A 25,442-nucleotide genomic window follows, 5' to 3' on the forward strand; every position below is an offset into this window, starting at 1 on the left:
GTCTGTCTCTAGAAGAGAGCTTTTGTCCAAGGCTTTTACACTGATTTTTAAACTCTCCTGCAAGGTCAAACAGGTTTCCATGATAGTGCTTAACAACTGCCTGTGCCCTCTTCACATAAATGGGAGCATTCTGTTCTGTGTCCCACAGCACAGAGACTTCATGCTCTTGCTTGCAAATCACAACTTAAATTGAATTATTAACAGCGAACTTTCCTGCAGATATAGCAGCCAGGCATTCTGCTCCTTGGCTGAGTCTCCACCATTCCTGAAGTCCTCCCCACAGTGATCAAGGTACCCTCGAGGTCTAGCAGAACATCCCCTACCCAGAAACCTGCTCCAGCTCTTGCCAGGAGCCGCTTCTGATCCTCTTCACACATTCCCTCCTAGCTGCCTGGAGAAGTAGGCAACACAATCAAAGACAATTAGCAAATGTAACTGGTAAATGCAATTATCAAGACAAGAAGACCCTTCTCCACTCCAAATTCAAAGTCAACCCCACCCCCAGCCTGCTGGGGCTATTTGGAATTCACTTGTGGCCAGATTTCTCCTGCACAGAAACACAGGTGATGGGGAAGTCATTGGTGGCAGACAATGACCTGGTCTTTGTGGTAGAAGTGTCCTCCATACCACTCAGCAGTGCAAATAGGGCAGCCACTGTGATCCTCCAGACTGGCCACTGGGGCCAACTTCCAGATCAAGGAGGTGGCACTCCAATAGCGTTTATCCTGCTGCTGAGCCACTGCACAGCAGGAAAAAGGGAAGGATGGGCTCCTTGGGGTGAAGGGGTTTGCCCACTCAAGTCCAGCCCCCAAACTCACTATGGAAATGGGAGGGAGTGTATACAGTCCCTGAGGAGTCATAGGTCAAGGTCAGAAGAATGAGAAAGGCTAATGGCCATAGGAAGCCAGCTACCAGCCAAAAACAAACAGGACAGAGCTGGGAGGATCTCCTCTCAAAGTGAACACAAAAGCTTCTCAGGCCACCCCCATCACCCGGGCCAGCACGCCTGCCAGACAGACAGACACGGGCAGGCACATGTGCTGGCTCACACGTGCACATGCCCTGGGGCAGCCACAGCGGTGGATTCCTGGCCCATGTCCCTACCCCCACCCATCCCTTGCCTCCGCACAACAGACACTCACACGTGCTCAGTCACAGAACATCACCCACACAGTGCCTGTGCCATTCTGGTCGCTGGAACAACTGGTGACAGTTGTGAGTTCAAACAGGCACAAAGGAAGAAATGCAGGAAATCACTGTTTCTCCTAAAGGGCAGGAGGCAGGGAGTAAGGAGCAAAAGTAATTCAGGGTTGGGAGGGGATGGGACCCTGCACTCTACTCTCCTGCCTACCCATACGGGGTCAGAATCTTCTCAGAAATCACATCAAACAGGTTCAAGGTGGCTGTGAAATAATAATACCAAACATTTGAGCAGGTCTCTTCATTCATTATGACCTACTAGGGTAATACTTGGAGGAGGTGACCATCTCCTTGGGTTCAAATGACCACCCTGCCTCCACAGGACCCAAAGAGGCTATCTCCAAAATAATCTTTGACATCCAAGCATGGATCATAGTTGTGGAGTGTGCTTGTTTGTGTGTGAGTGAGCACAGAGGCTTTATGTAGCAGAGTGGGATACAGTCAAACAAAAATGAGGTTGCCATGGCAATAGGCTCCAGCATCATTGCAGCCTATTAACACAAGTGAGGAATGTGTTTGGCAGATGCTTGAGTGTTATTTATGGTATGGGTGTAGCAGAGGGACTTCTAACAGGCAAAAGAGGAGGAAAAACAACCCCATGACGCTCCTACTGTACCCCTGTGAGGCGATGAGGAGACGACAGCAAGACAAGAGCACGGGAGAGGCCAAGGCCACAAACGAACCAGAACCAACGGGACTAAGAAAGAGGGCAGCAGAGCAAGCAGGAAGGGTGAGGAAAGAAGAAGTGGGCTGAGAGCAACAGGGGGCCGCATGGGGAGAGCAGAGAAAGGAAGGAGGCAAGGCATAGGCAGGAAGAGGGAAAGGGCAGAGGAAGAGGGTGGCAGATCCCAGGGGAAGGCAAGAGCCAGAGATACAGGGAAGGGGAAGGAAGGAACACCGTCCCACACAGGGGCTGCCCCACCTTGCCTCTTGTTTGTCTCTTGAATAAAAACTGACTGGTTAAGAAAACAAATGTGTCTTCTCCTAACTGGAGCCAAGACGTAAAGCCCCAAACCTAGAACCCATTCATTGTTACCCTTCTCCCTGGACGCGTGCCTTCATTTTTTTTAAAAAAAAAAAAAAAAAGGTATCTAACCAAGCCACCTCAAAAATACATTCTGGGATACTAATACTCCCACTAATAGTTCCCCACCACCCAGCACACTTTGCTGAAGAAAGACCAATTTTATAACAAGCATAATCAGAAAGGTAGATCAAGTACAAACAAAAAAAAGACACAGTTTTCTCTGAAGCCAAATAGAAACAATGTTTACATTCCCTTGCCTTGGACCATTTCAAACAAACTCTGCTGTACTCAGAGCAGATCATCAAAAGTTAAGTGTAAATCCATCCAAAATCCTTCAGCCAAGGAAAAGTCTTGGGTCGAAAAGAAATGGGTAGAGAAGCATGGAGTGGGAACTGGTGGGGGAGGGAATAGAAAGGAGAATATTGCCTGAGGAACCAGAAGGCAAGTCAGACCCTGTGGCAATGGCATTTCATGCCAAGACGGAGTTGCAGTGCCTAGGTTCAGCTCCGTCATTTGGGATCTGACTCCAGTCTCCTGAAATCCTATGTCTAGGACTGCCTATTGCTGTAATCAGGCCCTGTATCCCAAGACAGGTTCAGAAATACCCACAGCTTTCCTGGAAATCGCCACTGTGCCATATAGATGACATACCCTTCCCTCTTCAAAAAAACTACACCTACCAAAGGCAAGAACAGAGATACAACACTTATCTGAGAGCATGGGTCCTCGGGCCAAAAGAGTTGGAGCCTTTATAAGCACTTACAATAGTAGAAAATATTTTCAAACCACCGTCTCTCAAAAGATTTCCCTCTCAAGTTCAAAGCCAATCTCTAAAGGGTTTTTTTTTTTCCTTCTGATCCTAGATCAGAAAAACTTTAACTTAACATCAACAACTCCACCTACTCCACTCACTGGACCCCAACCAAATTGGCCAGTGGCTATTAAATTGTTACTAAATATTCTGCATTGACCTAGGCAAGGGAGAAAGTGGAGGAAGGAAAATTATATACTTCAGGATCCTTGCATCCAAGGAGGTTACACTGGATGGGCAGCAAACCAATGGACACTGGAGAGGGCTCCTGTCTATGGCTGACTCTCCTATTAATCATGCAGAACAGGGAGAGCACCATGTGGCTGAAAGAGAAGACTCCTTACAGGAGTTTTATTTACTCCTTAGCCCACAGTTGGTGAAGAGGCTGTTGGGAGTCAAAAGGACATAGTCAACCCTCTCATTCTCTAGAAAGGGAACCTAGGACCAGAGAGATCACATGTTCCCTCCCTCCCTATAGCAGAGCATCTTGCAGGTTCAGCATGTCCAGGAAGTTGGGATACAAGGGAGCATCCCAAGAAAGTTGCAACATGCAACAGGATCAAAGTCTGGGGAAGGTAGTAAAAGTAGGGAGAAGGAGAGGCTCTATGAGGGCTGGGAATGTAGCTCAGTGGTAGAGCACTTGCCTAGCATATAGAAGGCCCTGAGTTCAATCCCCAGCAGAGGTGGTGGGGAGGCTCTGTGAGAGGAGGCAGATATCAAGAGATAGAAGGAGTGTACAGTGGGGTCAGGGTCCAAAACACTGACCTACAGCAAGCCCCCCTTAATTCTGTCCAATGGAACAGCATACAATCAGGCAGGTTCAGTAGAGGCCATGGATTGGGATAGATATTAGGATGCTAAAAGGAGAAAGCACAGATGTCTTAGAGGCCGCCTTACCCTAAGGCCTGGGTGGCAAGCATGTCCCTCTTCAAGAAGTCTGAAACCACAGAAGTTTTATTTACTCCTTAGCCCACAGTTCTAGATTTGCCCAATAAGTGCCAGCAGGACTTTAAAAAAAAAAAAAAAGTAATGACCAGGAGCACCCTTTGGAAGGGTCATGGTATTCAACACCAGCTTTCTGCTCAGGCCAGAAGGGGGACTGTGGCCACACACATCTCAGATGCTCCCTCCCACTTGTGCCAACTGCAAGTTTTCGCCTTCTTACCTTGCACTTTGGTAAAGGAAACAAACTTGTCGGTCCTCCTTCAAGTTCAGTGATATCTCTAGCTCCTAAACCTCCAGCCTCAGACACTGGGAGGGCTATCCTATCTGCTTCCTAGGACAGGACAAGGGGTGGCCAGATCCCTCCTCCCCAATGTTCTATCTAGGTCTGGGTTAACAAGTCAGCAGTGGTGCTCTGGATGGGTGGCTGCTAGAGGGTCCCGCCACTTTAGGTAGTGTCTCTTGTATATACAGGGACTGAAGCTCAGGGAGAGATAGGGACTTCTCCATTTTCTCCAACTCTTCTTCCTTACTCAAATCCCAGCACTGATGGATACAGTTTGGAGCGTCATCTACCAAGCCAGGAACGTTATAAGTAACACAAGAGCACTCTTTTGTAAACGAAGACATTGGGGTGCAAGGGGGACCAAGAAGCCACATCTCTGGCTCTTTTTCACCACTTTCAAGGGTGAGGGTGGGATCACTTTCTCTGGAATCAAGCCCAGGCCTGCCAAGCCCCACAGTCCAGTCCCTTTGGCGGGGTGGGCTCCTACCTGTTTGAGCAGGAACTGGTCCTGGGCGTTGGTTCGCAGGGCGATGGCCAGGTGGAGAGCAGACAGGAGCACCCCGCTGAGCACTGCAGCCCGCATGCGCACGGGCAGCAGGGTGTAGATGGTGTAGATGAAGAACACCGTCCACCAGATGCCCTCGGAGGCGCTGCGCGGCTGCGGCAGCAGAAGGCCCACCACCTGGACGGCCAGCACCACCGCGATGAGCGCGTAGCAGGCCAGGCCCATGTGGTCCTGGTGGAAGGCTGCGCGGTTGCAGAGCACAGCCATAATGAGGATCACTCCCACGGCGGCCGCCAGCACGGTCAGGTAGGGCAGCTGGATCGGGGGCCGCGCCGCGTGGAAGGCCAGCATGACAAGACACACGAGCACCAGCACGGCCATGAGCATGGTGAGACTGCTCTGGTTCAGGCGGAAGAAGTAGCGCTGGTACAGCCGCTCCAGCTTGTCCGACGGGAACTTCTTAGAGCGGAATATCTGCAGCAATGCCAGGCAGCAGGCGCCCAGCGACAGCACCGCGCCGGGCCCTGAGCCTGAGTCCTCTGAGCTGCAGCCATCCCCAGACCCTTCGCCGCCCTCGACGGCGCCGGCCTCTACTTCCTCGGCCGCGCGACCCTTGCCCCGTCGCTCCTCCAGGCCCAGCTCCACCGAACGGGGGCGCACCTCCGTCCCGCCTGCCGCAGCTGCCGCTGCCGCCGAACCGCCGCCGCCGCCCGCAGGGGGCGCCCGGGTGCTGCCCCCGCCGGCCGCGCCCCGCCGCTGCCGCCGGCTGCCGCGACCGCAGTCGTCGCCGCCGCGCTCCTGCCAGGCGGACTTGGAACGGAAGCTGAAGCCGAAGCCCCCGGCCAGGGGGTCGTCACCACTCAGCGGAGGATCATCGTCGTCGTCGCTGCGCCAGCGGCCGGCCAAGCGCTGCTGCTGCGGGGTCACCGACCCACCGGGTTTCTTGGTGGAGCTGCGGGTGGAACCCCCAGGGGCATGGGGGTAACCATTGGCGCGGGAATCGGCCTCCCCCCATGCCGAGCGGTGCTCTGGGCCTCCCCGGGGTGCCGGCGCCGCAACTGTCTGCGCCGCGTAGCCCGGAGGGCTCACGCTTTTGGAGCCGGACATCCCCCCCTCGGCCTCGTCGTCTTCCTCCTCCCCCGGGGACCGGGCCGGGGGTCTCCAAGGGGAGGGCGGACGGCCGAGCAGGGGGACCAGGCTGGGGTCACACGTCGGGGGCGGCCCGGGGCCCTGCGCAGAAGCGGGGCATCTTGGCACCCCCGTCCTGAGCGGTGGAGGAGGGCAACGGAGGGTGAGCGGAGAGACAGGCGTAGCCCCGAGGTGAGAAGTAGCTGAGAATCCGCGTCAAGAGTCCCAGGTCCGAGATGGAGTTGGCTCTGAGCTGGGGCAGCGGGGACTGCTCCAGCTACTGTGCCGCGCGCAGAGGGACGTCCAGACCCCTGGCTCGCGTCGAGTCGACGAGGGCCGGAGTTGCGGACGAGGCGGGACGGAGAGGTGTCCTTGCGGGCGGCGCCTCCCCGGAGCTGGCAATGCCCGGGCGCGGCGCTCGCAGATAATGCCTAAGCAAAGCCCAGAGGCTTTCGGAGCTAGGTGGCGGCCAGGGCGGCTCTGCGGGGGTCCCGGCACGCAGACACAGCGGGTGCCCTTTCCTCACAGCGGACTGGGAGCGACTGGGAGGTGCGGGCGCCAGCCAGCATTATTTTCTTACGAGGGGTGGGGAGGTGGGATGGGGGGTGGAGAGCACGGGGGAGGGGGCGGCGGGCGGAGCGACAGCTCCGGAGCCCTGGGGGGGAGGGTCCTGGATCCCGGGGGAGCTGTCGCCCGCATCCCCCACCTCCCGTGGCGAGAGTGGGAGCGTGGCCCCAGCGAAAGACGAGTCGAGCCTTCCGCGCGTCCGCGCAGGGGGCGGGGGCGAGGACCGGTTCCTGAGGTGCGGCCCTTCCCCTCTCGCCTCTCCCGTTCCCCCAAACCAAGCGTGGCTGGCCCGCACCCGCCGGTCCCGAGAGCTGTCGCGCTGGCTCCGCTAGCCTCAAGCTTCTTGCCGCCGGCTGCGGGCCCACCGCGGCCGGGCGCAGAACAGCTAAGCGGAGGGCGGAATCCGGCGCCTCGCCACCGCCGTTCTGCCCCAACGCAGGCGGGCTTCTCTCCCGGAGCACAGCATCCAGAGATGGAGGGCCGGGGCTCAGAAGCAGCCGGCCGAGGGGGACCCGCCGAAGAGCCGCGGCTTCCCGGGGGCTCTCCGGGGGGACCCGCGGGATCTCGGCTCCGGGCGCGCCATGCACGCCTCGGGCCCTGCGCCGCTCCGGCCGCTCGCGCCGCTCCTCCCTTCTTGCCCGCTCGCCGCCGCCGCCGGAGCGCCCTCCGCATCCCCTCCTCCCGCCGCTTCCCCGCCCCCCGCGCCGCTCGGGCCTCGGCTCACAACGGCGCGCGGCCGCCTCCGCCCTCGGCCGGGCCACGGCCCCAGCCTTGGTGGCCCGTGGGCATCCTCAGGCCGGGCTCGGGGGCCGCGGGGGACCCCAGCTCCCCTTCCTCACCTAAAATTCTCGCTGTGCCCCTCCCTCCCTGGCGCCTGGAGCCGGGTCCAGCCCGGGATCCTTTCGCCGGACCTGGGTGACTTCGGTCGTCCCCCGCCCCCAGCTTGGGTTCCTGCGCCCCCAGTCCTAGCTCCCCTCTTTTGTATCCCCCTTTATTCCCCCTCCCCCCATTCAACCCAACTTCAGCCCCGGCGCTGCGCCCCCCTTCTCTGGCCGGGCTCGATTGGCCGCTTCCTGAGCTGTCAGACTCGAGTCCAGCGCGCTTATTGGGCGATTCTCTGGCCCGGCGACCGTGCCAAAGAAGGGCGCGCCGGGCGGGGGGCACCCGGGTAGCGACTGCCGCAGGGAGCCAGAGACTGAGTCCCTGGAGAGACCCGAGGGGCCCCAGAGCCAGACCCGGAAATGGGCAGGGGAGATGCTGAGACTGAAGATCTCGGAGGCTCAGAAACACAACGACGGAAAAGATGAAGATGCAGTGGGTGAGGCCCGTGCAACCAGGGCGGGGCGGACAGGAACGCTTTGGTGGATAGTTACAGAGAGGAAACCCCACAAACAGAACTGAGAACACCTGGCGTTTATAAAGAGCTGTTTACGTGTTAATACTTTTATAAATCTTATTTGATTCCCTCCCAGTAACTCTAGGCTGTGATAGGGGACAGGGCCTCTGTGGTTATTCCCGGAAACTGAGGCTTCAAGAGCTTAACCAACTTGCCATGGGTCACACAGGTCTCCTAACTTTCAACCCAAAGATCTTTTCTTAGCACCAGGCTGCCTCCCAGACTCAATAAGCTGTTTTCAGGAAGGATGTGCACCAGAGCAAGCTGCGAGGCAGGACCTGGGAAAAGGGAATAATGGCCAGATGCTCCTGCTCAGCTAGCCAGCAAAGGCAAGGGTGAGGAGAACTTTACTGCCTGTAGAGGGGACCTGGGCCTGTGAAATGATGTGTCTGCCCAACTTCATTTTCCCCTAGAGTAAAGATGTCCTGCAGGCTGTCTCCTCTTGGTGAGGTATGGTGGGGGGGACCATACCTCTAACCAGGGGAGAGAGAAACAGCCTTCCTTTATCCTCTTGGTCCTCCAGACTCTCCTCAGAGGTTATGACAAGGAACCTATGGGTCTGAAGAACTGCTTTCTTTCTTTCTGCTGGTCATCTATTTGCAGAGTGGAATAAAAACCTTGCCAGAGCTACAGAATGGGAGGAGAAAAATTCCGAGAGGTCTGAGTAAACTAACCCTTGAGTAATCATCCAGCCTTTGAGTAATCCATGATTAGCTAAGTCATATAAAGCAACACAAATTTAGTCAAGAAAAATTCCAGCGCCCCCAGTGTGCAGAGCGGTATGCTAGGTACTACCAGGAGAGAGTTGACCAAACTCAGGAAGAGAGCAGAGCTGGCTGTTACCTACAGGTCCAGCCAAGTTCAGTGTGGAACAGAATTCCAACAGAGCTCACCTGTGTTCAGAGAGAGGCCGTCTCATTTCCTACCCTGGGAGATCAAATCTGGAAATCAAATCTGAGTCTAGCAGGGAAGAATGAGGAAGAGGAAAGGAAAGATGAACTAATATTTATTAAGCTACTATGTATGTATGTAAATATTTTATTGTCAGTATCAAAAGACAGCATTACAACAAATTTAGAGCTCTTAATTAGCTTTTATTTGCAATTCAAGAATCAGACAACACCTATTCTACAAAATGGATTTGAGTATTTCAATGAGATGAGCAGAGAAGATTGGTTTTATGGACAGAGAAGGGCTGAAGAAGCAGAAATAGAGAACAAAAAAATCATATAGGTCATTTCAAGTTACTTTCCTTGTAAAAGTTAAATGGAAGGAGACTTATTATGCCTACTAAAACTGACCTGTTTGGGGTGTGTGTGTGTGTGTGTGTGTGTGTGTGTGTGTGTGTCTTCCTCCCTCCCTCCAAATGATTTCTTGAAAGGTCAGATTAACAATTTAGTTTTGACTTGGTGGCTTGGAACTTCAGCATAAGTAACTCCATTTGGGTTAAGTCTGTTGGGCCTAATGCAGGAGCTCAATCTAAACCAATGGTCTCTATAAATTTTATTTATCATCACATAACCATTTTGAGAAAAGTATTATTCTCTCCAGCATAAAGATGAGAAAATTGAGACTTAGAAAATGGATAAATTTGTAGAAGGCCCACTGTTTGCAGCACTCGGCTCCTTGTTCTCTACCATACAGCCATGTATCAAATACCATGCAGTAGAGATACTCAGGTCATAGGCTATTACATGCACAGAGGCTAGGTGGCCAGAGAAGTCAGGATTACTTATCAGAGGTCTGTCATTGATCAGCTTCTCTGCACCTGAGCGCTCCTTAGCTGGTTATTCCTTTTATTATTTTTTTCAATTAAAAAATCATTTTATAATTGATGTAGAAAAACTAAAAACAAAGAAAAAATCATATTCATAATCCTACCACCTAGGAAGAACCAACATTAAAGTCCTGATTTTTTTTTCTTAAAAAATAACTGGGACTTTTATTCTACAGTTTTAGTCTGCCATTATCTACTTAGCAAAATATTTTAGTTTTTTTCATGTCAGTAAATGTTCACTTACAATATCCATTTTATTGTCAGAGTATAATTCTATTGCATGGATATATCACAATTTATTTAACCAGTTCCTACTGTTAGACATTTTTCACTGTCAGAATAGTTTATAGAATGTTTCCATCCTTTTATTGTCATAAACAATAAGCATTTTTGTAGATAAATCTTCACATGCACCCTTAAATTATGTCATTAGGAGAGATTCCTACAAGTAGAATTGCTAGGTCACAGGATAAGCACATTTTTCCCCCTAAGATATTTATAAAATTTAGACCTTCATCCTTACCTCTTTTCCCAGTTCCAAGCTTCCCCCAGCCCATGGATGCTCCTTGGGACACACCCACACCCTGGATTCCATTAATCTAACACTGAGGTAATCTCCCAAGCAGCCTGCCCTATTTTCCATTTTCCCACTGCTACTGAATTGATCATCCCCAAACTCCCCAGACATAGTGGTCCTTCTTCTGCCTTTGTCTTTTCATATCAGTTTCTTCTACATTCTCTTACCCTTGTCCAGATGGTCCCCCTCCTTGCCTGGACAATTGCCAACTCTTCCTCCTTGCTCTCAAACCTGTCCTCCACTTTGTCCTCATCTATTCACACCTCCTCGAAATCTTTCCTCAAAGCAGCCTCTTCTCACCTATGGGTCTCACTGCCCACCACTTCTCCGTGCCACCAGCCACTTAACCACCTTGAACTGCTCTTTCTCCTCTGCAGACATTATCCTTTTCCCCCCACAAATTACACTAGCAGCACCTGGGTAAAGGCCTTTTTAATGCACCTCCACTCTGCCACCCTTTCCCCCAAACCTGTAATCACTCCCTCTGCTCCCAGTATATATTGATGGTATCTCTGTCATAGCACCTGTCTCATTGTATTATCTTGATTTGTTCATAGAATCATCTCCACAGCCTGCCCAACTTCTTGAGGGCATAATTGGTATCTGATCCATTCTGTACCCAGTGCTCAATCTGGTGCCCACTAGTTGGTAGGAGGTTACCACTAGTTGGTGGATAAACAAAAGGAAGGTACACCCGGGAACTAGTGAACGCATGGAGTCTCAGGGGTGTGTGACTAAGGAGTGCTTGAGTTGCTTGGTGGGGATGGACAGGCGGGTTGATTGAATTCTTCAACACAGCACAGAGGACTCGGGTTTAAAGACAATAAGGAGCCCTTTGAATTGGGGGACAGAGTATCCTGGTCCATTCTGTTTGGGGAGGCAAACTGGGAAAGACGCAGCCACATTGAAAAAAGAAAACAATATCCAAGAGCATAGGAGACCAGTCAGAAAGCCACTACAGAGCAGATGTTAATTGGGCCCCAAAGTGACATAGTAGTGGAAATAACTCCACTGACTGGGGGAGATCCAGTGCTGAGGCGCAAGTCCAGGGGTTCATCCCTATGAAAAGAAAATCCAGAGGAGCTGCGGTCACAGGGTAGAAAGGCAGAGGTTTTTAAGACAAACTCTAAGAGGTTTACATGATGCAGAAAGGATGTGGTCCTTAGGGTCTTCACCCAAGGGCCATCCCAGGCCTCTCTGGAATTAGTCTTCATAGACACCCAGAGCACCTCCAGCCTTAGGGGAGAGCTGCAGACACACCTCCTCTAGCCCACGTCCCCCTGGTGCCTCAGTTACCCTTTAGGGCTTCTTCACTCCCCGAGCCTGTTCTTTAGAAGAATATTTGTTTCATGGGGCGGGGGTTGTGGCTCAGAGGTAGAGCGCTCACTTACCATGTGTGAAGCACCGGGTTTGATCCTCAGCACCACATAAAAATAAAATAAAGATATTGTGTCCACCTATAACTCAAAAATAAATATTAAAAAAAAGAATATTTGTTTCAGAAATTAGAACACTAGTATTTTAGAATAGTCAGAAATGTTTGTAAAAGTGAATACCAGTAATTCTCCCCTACTTAGAAATACTTTGCTGCACTGCTTAAATGGGGAATCATAGGCCACAGGTATACGATTTCTTTTAGGATGATGAACATGTTCTAAAATTACGGTGATGACTGCACAACTGTAAATTCACTAAAACCCACTAAATTGCACACATTAAGTGGGTAGACTTTATGATACCGAGTTATATCTCAATAAAGTGGTTGAAAAAGGAATGCCCTGGGAGGTTGAAGGTGCTGTGACAGAACTGTCTGCCATGGGCAAGTCAATGTGAGTGAGTTTAATCAGCATGCCTCCCACTAAGGCCCAGCCAAGGCTGGGGGACACTAAGGGAGAGGATGCTTGCTATTAAGAATAGCGATATGTTAGGAAGAGGAAAATAGAGCCTTTGGCACCAGGGAGCAGTTCCTGAGGTGAATGAAACCATAGAATGGGAAACACAGTAGAAGAGGTCATGGGTGCCTGGAAGCTGGAAAGAGGAGGGCAGGAATGAAAATAAGTTAGGAATTGGGAGTCAAAAATGAATTTTACAATGGGGTACAGTGGTATATACTTATAATCTCAGAAACTTGGGAGGCTGAGACAGGAGGATCTAAAGTTCAAGGTCAGCCTCTGCAACTTAGTGAGACCCTGGCTAAAAAAAATTTTTAAATAAAAATTTTTTTTCTTTTTCCCCTCTGCAAAGTTTTGTCTAGGAAAGGCCTGCCCTACAATGAGTTCTTCAAAAGGAATTTTGGAGACTGGGGATGTAGCTCATAGGTAGAGTGCTTGCCTAGCATGTGCAAGGCCCTGGGTTCTATTCCTGGTGTAGAAGGGGGGGGAAATTTTTATTAAAAAAAAAGAAAAGGAATTACGAAGTATGAGAACCTAAGTCTTTCTCAAGGGTGTAGGGGCAAAAGGAACTTTCCACTCCTGAGGGATTTACAGTTTGAGCCTGGCTAAATAGATTAACAGGAGAAAAGGCATACAAATGTATTCATGTACACCTACCTGACCAACAAAGACGAATAAACTTCATACATGCCAAAATGCACTCAATCCCAGAAAGGCCTTTCTGCCACAAGAGAACAAAGGGAGGATCTAAAGGTCAGGTCAGCCTGAAGGTCAAGGACAACTGAAGGTACATTTCTTTAAATAACCCAATTGAAGACAATAAAACTTAGATGACCTTAGGTAAAACTATACACCCTATAGTACTCAGCCAATGAGGAGCTGGAGAAGGGACCTTGCACACCAGGGAATCAAATGCTGGTTGTAATTGCTTGGAAGTGCCTGCTCACCCGAACTTCCAATCTGTAAGACCATCAATAAAAGCCTCGATTTCATGTTATACCTTGGTTCTCTTAGTCCATGCTTTGGATTTGGGCCAGTGAGCTTGTTTCTCACACTAGGGTGATTACACAAAGTACGGAACCCACAGAAGGCCAGCTGGTTGAAGCTTAAATACCCATTTCAAAAGGGAGAGAGAAATGGAGGCTATAGGCAAATTTTGAAGAAGACAAAATGCCTTTTAGGGGAGCTAAGTGGACCCAAAGAACAGACAATACCCTGGAACCAAGTTGACCTGGGCTCTAGCTTCTCTTCCTGCAGACTGATCTGCTGGAGGCTCTAGACTTCTATAGTCAGGGGAACTTTCAAGAAATCCCCTCCTGCACTTGAGGAGGAAAAGAGGCCCGTGGGGGGTGTCAGGGAGATCTTCATTCTCCTTTAATTCAAAGCATTCATCATACTTTGGAGTATTCCTAAGGCCCAACAAGGGAGAAAACGGTCTTAAATATCATCTCATTCCCACTATTAGGTAGAATGACACATGCACGGGTATTTGCATTTTCAGAGTAAACTCCATACTTCAAACTAGATGGCTTACCTTTCCCACAGAGAATGCACTACTTATTATTTTTCCCAAGTCATCAAGTGCCGGGCAGGTTGGAGCACTGAGTGTCCTGAAGGCTGGTCATCCCATGTAGACTTGAGACAACTCAGGCATCTCTTGAGAGCCAGCTGGTCCAGCTGGTCCTCCACTCTGAGCTCTGAAGAGGAACCAAGGCCAACAGCCCTCTGACTTGACCTCTGGCTCCCTTGGTTTGAAAGCCAAGGATGATGAATTTGTAATTAGCCATCTAGGGAATCAGGACCTAGATTTTTTCCAAACCCCATCCTCACCTCTAAACCTCTGGGCCCCAGGGAACAGAAAACTTTCAAAGAGCTCAGATTGGAGCTGAGGTGGAAATGGCTGATAATAGCTCCATCAGCCACTCTCCCAGGTGTTGACATTTGCATTTTAATGGAGGCGGTTAATGCCTTCAGCTAACAGAGTGACTAATATGTTCTTTCAATTGTTACTGGAGGTAGGTGGGAGACCCTTTGCATCCCAGGACCTCTTAATATTCTTCTAGTCACTTGGTACCTGATAAGCCTTTGGACTCTAATGCCCACGGTCCATGATTTATCTTCTTGAATTTGCTTGCTTTCTTGTACTTTCTCCTGAATCCTTTTTTTCCTCAAAGTCTGGGAACATCCCCATGAGTCATTTATTCTTTAATCACACTGATTGCCCATTTGAAGCAGAAAACCATGCTGGGCACAGTTGAGAGGGGGACCCCAAGGTCTATACCAGCAGGATACCTCACCAAGAAGTCAGAGGTGAGGGATTTCACGGAACCCGAGAATAAAGAGCAGTATCAGCAAAGATGGGCAGTGCAGCTGGCGTCCAGTGCTGCTGGAACACCCAAACAAGACAGCGTGACTTAACAGGAGCAATCTATTTCCACAGGTTGGGTAAGCAAGAAAAGGCTGAGGAGAAGGGTCTTAAAGTATGCATAGGAGTCTGCGCCGAGACTAGATTCAAAACATTCCACGAGTCACAAAGGGTCGCGTGTTATATAATCCTGCTTAGATGAAATATCCAAAAGAAGTGAATCTATAGAAACAATCAGTAGTTGCCTAGCACTGAGAGTCTGGGGGAAAGGATGGGGAACAACTGCTAATGAGTACAATGGGGTGTGGAACTCTTCTAAGATGATTTCTTGTGACTGTCTCCACAACTCTGTGAATATCTACTCAAAACCATTGAATTACATGGTTTAATTGAAATACTTTATGGTATGTAAATTATATCTCAAAAGCTGTTTAAAATAGAGAGGTGGAAACGGGGTCCCAAAAAAAAACCTATTCCTTCAGGGTGCCGTGGAGCTCACCAATAATCCCAGCACTAGGGAGACTAAGACAGGAGGATCGCAAGTTCATAGTCACCCTCAGCAACTTAGCAAGACCTGTCTCAAAATCAAAGCCATAAATGGGCAGGGGATGTGGCTCAGAGGCAGAACACTGGGGTGTTCAATCCCCTGTAACACACAAATAAACCCCTCCCTTCAGGAACTGCTTCACCATTATAGGAAGGATATTCTAGTTTTCAGTTTCTAGCCTTTTCTGTCTGAAGACCCATTTTTAAGGTAAAAAATGTGAAAGACCCAACATGCTGTAAATCTTAGTTCATTTTCTGTTGTTGTTACAGGATACCTGAGACTAAGTAATTTATAAAAGAAAGAGGTTTATTCTGGCTCACAGTTCTGAAGGTTCAAGGCCAGGTGAACCCCCATCTTCTGTTTTAATTCACAGCACAAAGGGAAAGGGAAAGGGGGCATGTGAGGAAGAGAGAAAAGGGGACTGAACTCCTTAGATAGTTAACCTAAGAGAAAGTTTCCCAAGAGAAAGGCCTGAATCCATTCCTGAAAGTAACCCCCAAGACCCAAACTCCTCCCGCTGGGACCAACCTCCCAATTCCACTGCATTGAGATAGTGAGGATTCAACACATGGATTTTGGGGGGAGGGGAGCACACTCAAAGTGAATATGTACTTTCAGTTTAAAAAATACATAATGGTAAAAAGCTAACATAAATTTAATGATTAAAATGGATTAATTATTTGCCACTCCCAATAATATCTACATGTTAGAAAAGTGGTCCTGTATTTGTTGGGGTAGAATCGTTCACGATGCCTACAGGCAGGGCTTAGTGACTCTTGTTCATGGACTCCGTGGTCCCTAGGGGTCCTTAAGCCCACAGGTTGGCCCCCATTCCACCAAGGCATGTGTGGTTCAGCTTCTTGGTCAGGCAAATGCTGCCGATGAGCAGAGACTCGGTTACCATCTCCACCCTGAGATATTTCTGCCTCTTCAAGATGCTCAGTCAAAATGGCACCCTCTCCCTTCCCAAATCAAATGGGCTTTGCTGAGAGCAGACCCAAGCAAGGAAGCCAGCCAGAGCCATGCCGGTTGGCAGACACTTGTCTCTAGCAAATGTAATTAAAGGCAGCAGCAAGTAAGTGCCTATTAATTTTTGATTAGGAAAGTCAAAGAAAACCTTCGTGGAAGGCAGCATCATGGAACTTCAGGTTGATGATGAGAGCCTGGCCGTCCCCACCGTGCACACACACCTTCCACAAGTCCACATGCATACACACATGCATATCCAGTGAACCCACAGACTCTCCATTGAGCATGGGAGACAGTCAGAGACCAGCACTGCTATCCTCTGCAGGGGTCATCTGGTCCCCTCGGGTCTGTTCCGCCCATCTCCATTTACCCCAGTGACTGTCCACAGTTGTAATTGACTCCTGCAGGGACCTCATAACATGTATGAATGTCTCCCCAACCCGGCTGTCCCCGCACACACCAAATTATGTTTACATGTCATTTTTAAGGTTTGGATGCCCACAGGAAGATTAATATTCAAAAGTCTCTATGGTGAATCCTTCTGAAAAGAAAATACAGTGCTTACTCCCCATATGTTTGTTTAGTAAGCCAGGGGCCATGTCACCAGGTAAGAAGTGGGGGCAGAGAGCGGCTGGCCCTAACAGCTGTCCCTCCATCAGGACACAGGGCTCATCCAGCTGGTGCCCTCCTTAGCTCATCTCTCCCTCCCTCCTGAGCCTGCTTCCTAGGTTTCCCACCTGATGACAAGACAGTCTTTCCAGCCCACTCCAAGGAGGCTGAAGGGGAAAAGCACCAAGCTTGGAGTCACAGTAGCTGAAGCTTCCACATCAGCTCTACTGCTTTTTAGCTGTGTGGTCTTTGACAAGTCACCTCACCTCTCTGAACTGCAAGACCCATCAAGGACAGCATTGCTTTCCTGCCACCTGTGATGATTTGTTTTACAGGACAATTATGTGAAAATCCTTTTCAAAAGATTTACCCTCATATAAAATGAGAGCCATTCTTAATAATTGTGAATAAATAAATTCATTCTTTCATAGATACAGATGTTGGTTTCTGAGGCTGGCATGGAATGAGAAACGGCTCTGGATCTCTAGCTCTTGCATACATTTATAGAGGGCTGTGATAAATATTTTCATGTCGGTGCTGCGTGCGCACCAGTTCCTCTAGTTGTCTGGAGATCTGCTCTTTGATCTCTGCTGTGTTCAAAGCATGGCCCCTGGGGCCACACAGATGAGGTCTCTGGATCTCAAAGACATTGCCTCTTTCAGGATTCTGACAGCCTGCAGCCTGCCTGCCACGCAGACTGCGGCCTTCTGCAGGCGTGGGTGGTGATCAGAGTGGCCTGGAGGGGGGCTAGTGGTGCTAAGTGCTGTTCTCCTCTCAGTGCCCACTCTGTTTGGCCTTGGAGTGGTCCTGCCCAGGATCTGTGTCGTTAACTCCAAAGCTGTGATTGGGGATGGCAAGCCAAGCTCTGTTGGAGATCGTGCTGGGGCTGGCTGACCTTCCCCAAACCCGGATAATCTCTCTCCCTGGCAACAGGCTGGGGCACTGAGGGCCAGTGACAGATTGTGAAATCCTGGGGCTAGGCTTTCTAGAATTACTTAAAAAGAGAAAATAGTAACAACACCTTGCATTTGTACAGTGATTTTTAAAAGGAAAGCAAGCAAGCAGTCTTTATAAACTGTTCAAGGAGAAGGCAGCTCTGGAATTGTCTGGTAGAGAGTGAACCAGGTGGGTAAGGAATGTCTTGCCTTATTCTTGTCTGCTCAATGACATGGAGAAATAATAAGTTTTTCCCCCACGGATGAGAATTCAGAGGGAGAGAAAAGTGGAGTGATTTAATCAAGATCACACAGCATTAGAAGCAGAATTCAACCTAACCTTCTTTACTGGTTTTGTCTGCCCAAACAGGCAGAGAAGATGAAATTGAATGACCCAGCAGTTTGCTTTGTGCACCTGAGATCCTGGCATGTAGGCAGCTCTGCATCCTGTTGTATACTCAGTCCAAGGCACACAGGTATCTCTCCCTACTTACAGGACTAATAGCAATGAGGAGAAGGACGGTGGAAAATGAGAAAATGGAGCACCCTCTTGCAGTTTTTTTTTTTAGTTGTAGTTGGACACAATACCTTTATTTCACTTATTTATTTTTATGTGGTGCTGAGGATGGAACCCAGGGTCTCGCACGTGGGAGGCGAGTGCTCTACCACTGAGCCACAACCCCAGCCCTCTTGCAGGGTCTTTTGCACTGAGGATCTTTGGGCAGAGCAGTAGCAGATGCAACAGAGGTGATGGGTTCACTTCTGCTGCCTGGAGGGGCTCAGTAGGGTTTGCACATTCAAAGACGGAATCACCAAATTCTGGTCAGTGGGCTTAATGTATATCTAAAAATAACAACAACAACTGAATGCAGCCCACTACCTGTTTTTGCAACACAGGTACTCACTGATACTCTTGGTGTCAGTCTGCTTTGCACTACAGTGATAGAGGTGAACGTCTGAGACAGAGTTCATCTAGCCCACAAGGACTAAATCTTCAGTGTCTGGACCTTTAAGACAAAGTTAGCTAATCCTTGCTTCACATCAAACAACTAACTCAAAACTTACCATAAACCTAGATGTAAGACCTAAAACTATTAAGATTTCTAGAACAGACAAAAAGTAAATATTTGACCTTGGGCTGGGCAAGTATTTATTTGATAGAAAACCAAAAGCACAATTTGTTATTTTTCAAAATATTTAACATTTTTCGATAAGTTAGACTTTGTTAAAATTAATGCCAAGTATGGTGTTGCATGCCTGTAATCACAGCTACTGTCTCAAAATAAAAAATAAAAAGGGGCTGGGGATGTAACTCAATGGTAGTGCACTTGCCTAGCATTCACAAGGCCCTGGGTTCAATACCAAGTACCAAAAAAAAAAAAAAAAAAAAAGAAGAAGAAGAAGAAGAAAAAGAAGAAGTAGAAATAAAGAATTACTCTTCACAAGACATTATTGAATGAATGAAAAGACAAACCATAAACTGAAAAATTATGAGTGAATTATGAGTTCACATATCTGACAAAGCATTTGTATGCAGCATCTATAAATAACTTTCTAAACTCAAAAATGAGAAAACAATCCAGTAAAAATGAGCAAAATATTTGAATAGTCAGTTCATCAAAAATGGGTGAAGACAGGGCTGGGGCTGGGGCTGGGGCTCAGAAATAGAGCACTCACCTAGCATGAGTGCGGCACTGGGTTCCATCCTCAGCACCACATAAAGTAAAATAAAGACATTGTGTCCACTTATAACTAAAAAAAATTCAAAAAATGGGTGAAGATGTATGAATAACACATAAAGGTGTGAAAAGATGCTCTATGTCACTCATTATTAAGGAAAAGCAAATTAAAATCACAATAAGATACATTACACCTATTAGAACAGCTAAAATTAAAGAGTGACCAGACCAAGTGTTGGACAGGATGGGAAGCAACTAGAACTCTCACACACTGCTGGTGGGAATGTGAAGGGTCACAACCACTTTGGGAAACAGTCTCGTGGTTTCTTAAAAAGTTAAGTATATGTGTACCATGTCACTCCCAGGTATCTAGCCAAGAAAAATTAAAGCATATAAGTAACATGTCCATACAAAGACCTCTGTGGGATGTGGAAAATGGTACCTCATACATTGCTATTGGGACTGAAAATTGGTGCGATCACTTTGGAAAGCAGTAAGGCGATTCCTCATAAAACTTGGAATGGAACCACCATTTGACCCAGTTATCCCACTCCTCAGCATATACCCAAAGAACTTAAAATAAGCATACTACAGTGACATGATCACATCAGTGTTTATAGCTGCACAAGACACAATAGCTAAGCTATGGAACCAAACCTAGGTGCCCTTTAACAGATGAATTGATAAAGAGAATGTGGTATATATACACAATGGAATATTACTCATCCATAAAGAAGAATGAAATTATGACATTTGCTGGTAAATGGATGGAACTGGAGACTATCATGCTAAGTGAAGTAAGCCAGTCCCCCAAAACCAAAGACCAAATGTTCTCTCTGATACGGGGATTCTAACATGCAATAAAGGGGGTATTAGGGAAGAATAGAAGTTCATTGGATTAGACAAAGGGGAATGAAGGGAAGGGAGGGAGGATGGGGATAGGAAAGACTGAATGAATTGGACATAACTTTCCTGTGGTCATATATGAATACACCACAGTGAATCTCCATATCATGTACAACCACAAGAATGGGGAGTTATACTCCATGTATATATAGTACGTCAAAATCCACTCTAGGGGCTGGGGCCGGGGCTCAGAGGTAGTGAGCATGGCATGTGTGAGACACTGGGTTGGATTCTCAGCACCACATATAAATAAAATTAGGTCTATCAACTACTAAAAAAAATTGTTTTAAAAATACACTCTATTTTCATCTATAACTAAAAAAAAACAACAAAAACCCAAAGAACTCTTGCTAATATTCATAGTAGTTTTATTCATAATTAGAAACAACCTACCAATCCATCCAACAAGTGAATAGAAACACAAATTGTGGTATATTCTTGAAATGGATTAATACTCAGCAATAAAACAGGATGATCTATCAATAAATTTAACAACATGAATGGATCTCAAAATGATTTTAATATATGGTGACACTCGCCTGTAATACTAGGACTCAGGAGGCTGAGGCAGGAAGATTGCAAGTTCAAGGACAGTCTGGGAAACTTAGCGAGACCCTGTCTCAAAATGAAAAACCTACAAGAGGGCAAGGGCTAAAAGCTCAGTGGAAAAGTGACCCTAAGTTCAATTCCCAGTACTGCACACACACAAAAAAACTGTCATTGTCCCTAGTGGAAGAAACCAGAACACCCCCTCCCCGCAAAAAAAAATAATAATATAGACCGTATGATTTCCATTTATTAAAAAAATCTAGAAAATACAAGCTATGGTGATAGAAAGCAGATCAGCGATTGTCTGGGAATGGTGGGAAACAGGGAGGAAACAGAAGGAATTGATTACAAAAGAATGCAAGGAAATTTGGGGGGGTAATGGATATTCATTATCTTGATTTTGGTGATGGTTTGACAGGTGTGTGTGTGAGGGTGTCTTGTGTGTTTAGTTGTTCCTTGGGTGGGTGGTTTTCACATCCACAGATTCAATCAATGGAGCACTGAGACTAGTTTTTAGAATTGCATCTATGCTGAACATGTATACACATTTTTTTGATCATTACTCCCTAATAACACAGTGTAACAATTACTTACACACCATTTACATTGTTGGGTATTATAATTTAGAGATGACTTAAGGTATAGGGGAGGATGTGAACAGATTACATGCAAATAGTAGGCCTTTTTTTCATAAGTGACTGGAGCATTTGTAGGTTTTGGTTACCTCAGAACCAAAACCCCATGGATATGAAATATATCAAAACATATCAAGTGGCACACTGAAGCATGTCACTCACACCTCAATAAAGAGGGTTTTTTTGGTTTATTTTGTTTTCTGGCACTGGAGATTGAATCCGGGGGTCACTTTTACCACTGAGCCACATCGCCAGTCCTTTTTTATTTTGAGATGGGGTCTTGCTAGGTGGTTGAGGCTGACTTTGAACATGCCATCCTCCTGCCTCAGTATCCCGATTGCAGGCATGAGCTACCGAGTGGCCAATAAAGCTATTTGCTAAAAAGAAGGAAAACTTCTGAGCCTGTAATCTCATCTTCAGGCACTCTGTGTATGTGGAAGCAGTCAGACTTCCTAGCCTCATTCCTACCCAGTGGGCAATGGCAGGTCCTGTCTTCTAAAGCCTTTTCTTCACACTAGCTGATCCCAGGTCACCGTCCTGTTGACGTTGTATGACAGGCACTACCAGAATGCTAGGTGCTAGTGTTAGAGGATCACTGCTGCCTCTCCAGCCCACTAGGTCTGATGTCCCATCTCAAGAGTCCTATTTCTTTGAGGCAGAAGTTGCTTGTCACCATCCCGGTATCCATCATTACGCTGGTGAAGATTAGTGACACAGCCCAGAGGCCACGCTCACCAGTTGAAATTGGAAGATACTAGAAGGTGCTGGAGATAAGTTCAAGGAGCAAGGTCTCTGCCATTTCTGCATAGGGAATTCTTCAGTGCGTGGAAAGAGATCTAATTTTTAATAATGAAATTGCCATTACAGAAGTGCCCGTTTAGTGGTATTCCCCCCCTCACACATCCCAACTTCCCAGATCCTCTTGTCATCAAGCTGCTGCTAAAAATAAACATAGAACATTCCAGATACGGGGCTGGGAAAGGACAAGGGGAACCTGGAGTGCCTCATTAGGGTAAAAAGCCATGACATCCTGCAAGACAGATGGGGATGGGTCAAAAGAACAGAGGACAACACATGGCTACTGGAACAGCTAAAGCAAAACACAAAGACCTGATGAGAATGTGACTGCAGGCCCAACCCAAGGCAGCTCGGGGAAACCAGCTGTCTGGTGTGCAATGAGACACCTCCTGGATAAGACCACGCTGGGGATGGAAGACACAGCATCAGCCTCCCTGGAAAACTTCAAGAAAGCCCCAGGAATGTGTGCTGGGAAAATCGGGAGTCCTGAGTTCTAGTCTGGAGCTACTGTTAAACTCCTGTGCCCTCCCGAGGGAGAGTCTCATGTTAGGTCTATTCAATAAAAATGGGGGTGAGGGAGGAGTGTTTTCAAACTGAGTTCCCTAGGGGCTGGGGATATAGCTCAGTGGTTGAGTGCTTGCCTATCATGTGCAAGGTGCACGGCTTGATCCCTGATACTGCAAAAGCAAACCAAATTGAGTTCCCTGGAACCCTGGACTCCTTGGATACTATGAGGGCCACGGGGAGCCAGGTTAGGGGTAAGCTCCACGCAGAACGGTTCTGCTTGCCAACCTGTTTTGTGTTTGGCAAGTATAACTCTCTGTTGATGAATTCAGGGGTTGCAAAAATGACCAGTTTGTTCATTTTCCAATTTTCTAAATTAATTTTGGCCTCCCAGGACCCATTCCTAGTAGCTAGATAAAATGATCACCTCAAAGGTTCTTGGAGTTCATGTCTCAGTGCCTCCTTCTGGGACCAGAACACCACTGACAAGCCATGTCTCTGTCCAGGGACCCAGCTGCCTTTGTTGATTCTGTACCACTCCTCGGACATGGGTGCCTGTTGGAAGCTGACCCATGTCTCCTCTCTCTCTCCTCATCTGACAGATGCTTCACCCCAGCCTACTTCCCACCTGAGAAAACCCTTCGAGCCCAGAGGAATCTTCTCCCTTTGGTTTCTTCAAGACATTCATACATTCTCTCTATGGCAGGGTTACTGTCATGGGCTGAAGTGTGCCTCCCCCAATTTCCTATGTTGAAATCCCAACCCCAAGTACCTCAAAAGATGACCTTGTCTAGAGATAGGGACTTTGTGGACATAGTCAAGTTAAAATAAGGTCATTAGGATCTGTCATAGTCCAGTGCAACCAGTATCCTTACATGAAAAGGAAATTTGCCCTGGGCATGGTGGCACACACCTATAATCCCTGCTACTCTAGAGGTTGAGGCAAGAGGGTTGCAAGTTCAAGACTAGCCTTGGCAACCGAATGAGACCCTTTCAAAATAAAATAAGAAAAGGGCTGAGGGTGCTGGGGATATAGGTCAGTTGGTAGAGTGCTTGCCTCACATGCACAAGGCCCTGGGTTCAATCCTGGGCACCGCACCGCCCCCCCCCCCAGAAAAAAAAAGAAAGAAAGAAAGAGGCTAGGGATATAGTTCAGTGATAGAGCATTTGTCTAGCTTGTATGAGGCTCTGAGTTTAATTCCTGGTATGCAACACCCCCCCCAAGAAAAACCCAATAAATTTGGATATAGGTATACACAGAGAGAAGAAGGCCATCTAAAGCCAAGGAGAAAGGCCTGGGAAAGATCCTTCCCTCGTGGTCCTCAGCAGGAACCCACTCTGCCAACACTTCTATCTCAAACTTCTTGCCTCCAGAGCTGTGAGACAGTAGGCTTTCTGTTGTCTCGTCACCCGTCTGTGGTACTTTGTGTGCAGCCCTAGCAGACCATGCAAATTCCTTCCCTCTCCCTGCCTCCCTTGCAAACCACTCAAGCTCTCCCAGGGATTGCAGGCTGGTCCCCTAACTGCGGCTTGAACAGGAGAAAGGGAAGAAAGAATGACACTCGTTAATACTTCATAATCTCAGGCAGCTACACAAACCTAAGGTTGTATTTGAACAGAAGATCAGAGGCTTAAAACCATCTTCGACATCCCTGGGAGACAAACTGATGAGCATTGTGATGGGGTGATGGTCTTTGGAGGTTCATGGTGTCTTTCTCTCTATTTTGGTGCATATTTGAAATTTTCCATTCTACACTGTTAAATGGGAAGGACACAGAGAGAAAACAGCACCTCACAGCACTGGCCTGGAAGATGACTCAGGGACTTCCTGTCTCTGGAGTTCTGTCTTGGTATCATTGAGCCCCTTCTGTCCCTACACCAGGCTCTGCAGTAAGAGGCGCCCTGGTCCCCACTGCTTCCACGGCCACAGAAGCCCGGGCCAACCTTGAGCTTGGAACTTTCCTTCCGCAGCCAGGCTCCACAGCACTGAGGCAGCCACAGGTGAGCAGAGCAAGGGTGCAGAGGCCCTGCTGGACCCGACCCCCGCGGACCTTCCCAAGCAAGGCTCATCACTCCTCGGCTGCTTCGAGTCCCCCTAGAGGACTCCTTTCCCAGCTCCTCTCTCTCTTCTCAGAGTTGTTTTCCCAGAATCCTATATTTCCATTTATAATACGAAACTTGGGCTGGGGTGTGGCTCAGTAGTAGAGCCCTTGCCTACCATCTGTGAGGCTCTGGGTTTGATCTCAGTACCATATAAAATAAAATAAAATAACAAAGGTATTGTGTCCATCTACTACTTTAAAATTATTTTATAAAAACTAAAATACCAAATTCAAGCTGGGGTGTAGCTCAATGGTAGAGTACATGCCACAAACAAAATTAGCGACTCAAATGTTACTATTAACCCCTGAAAGTACTTTTCTGAGACAGCGACTCTTGCCCACCGCTCCTCCTCATCAGAAGCTCTTGCTGACCCTCAACTCCAGGGTCGGGGCAAAAGAACCCATAGAAACACGATCCGTGCCACTTGAAATGGGCTCTGGATACTGGGGGTGCCAGGGTGATGCTCCTCTTGGTACCATGACTAAGTCGTCTATAAAAGGCAGCCCTGTCCTTCTCTGCCTCCTGTTCCATTTCAGGGGCTTCTCTTTGTCTCTTTCTTTTGATATCTCCTCTAACTCACTTTTCCTTTAGTGCCAACATGAGCATTGAAATGTCCACTGGCAAAATGAGAGAAGGAAAGTAGGCCTTTCGTGGGATGGATTTAATAAATACTTTGAAACTGTCCTTTAATTTTAGGATTATGTTCTTCCATTTTTTGGTGTTCAAAGATCTTTT

At 48.1% G+C, this 25,442-nt stretch overlaps 1 protein-coding gene and 1 long non-coding RNA gene across 3 annotated transcripts in view; one reads left to right on the forward strand and one right to left on the reverse strand.

Annotated features, from left to right (window-relative positions):
• The window catches only part of ADCY5 (adenylate cyclase 5), a 153,400-nt gene extending 146,233 nt beyond the window's left edge, over window positions 1–7,167 (reverse strand). The window contains exon 1 of the mRNA XM_081301048.1: window positions 4,754–7,167. Coding sequence (XP_081157174.1) covers window positions 4,754–5,878 — 1,125 coding nt within the window. The 5' untranslated portion in view covers window positions 5,879–7,167. The remainder of the gene's footprint in view (window positions 1–4,753) is intronic.
• Window positions 7,168–7,655: 488 nt separating this feature from the next.
• Window positions 7,656–25,442, forward strand: part of LOC308652908 — a 72,515-nt gene continuing 54,728 nt past the window's right edge. For both annotated transcript variants that reach the window (XR_014022928.1, XR_014022929.1), the window contains exons 1-2: window positions 7,656–7,784; window positions 17,904–18,009. This is a non-coding gene — a long non-coding RNA (uncharacterized lncRNA). The remainder of the gene's footprint in view (window positions 7,785–17,903; window positions 18,010–25,442) is intronic.

The sequence above is a fragment of the Spermophilus citellus genome (genome assembly GCF_964194105.1).
Source record: "Spermophilus citellus genome assembly, chromosome: 7".
In the NCBI taxonomy this organism is placed as follows: Eukaryota; Metazoa; Chordata; class Mammalia; order Rodentia; family Sciuridae; genus Spermophilus; species Spermophilus citellus.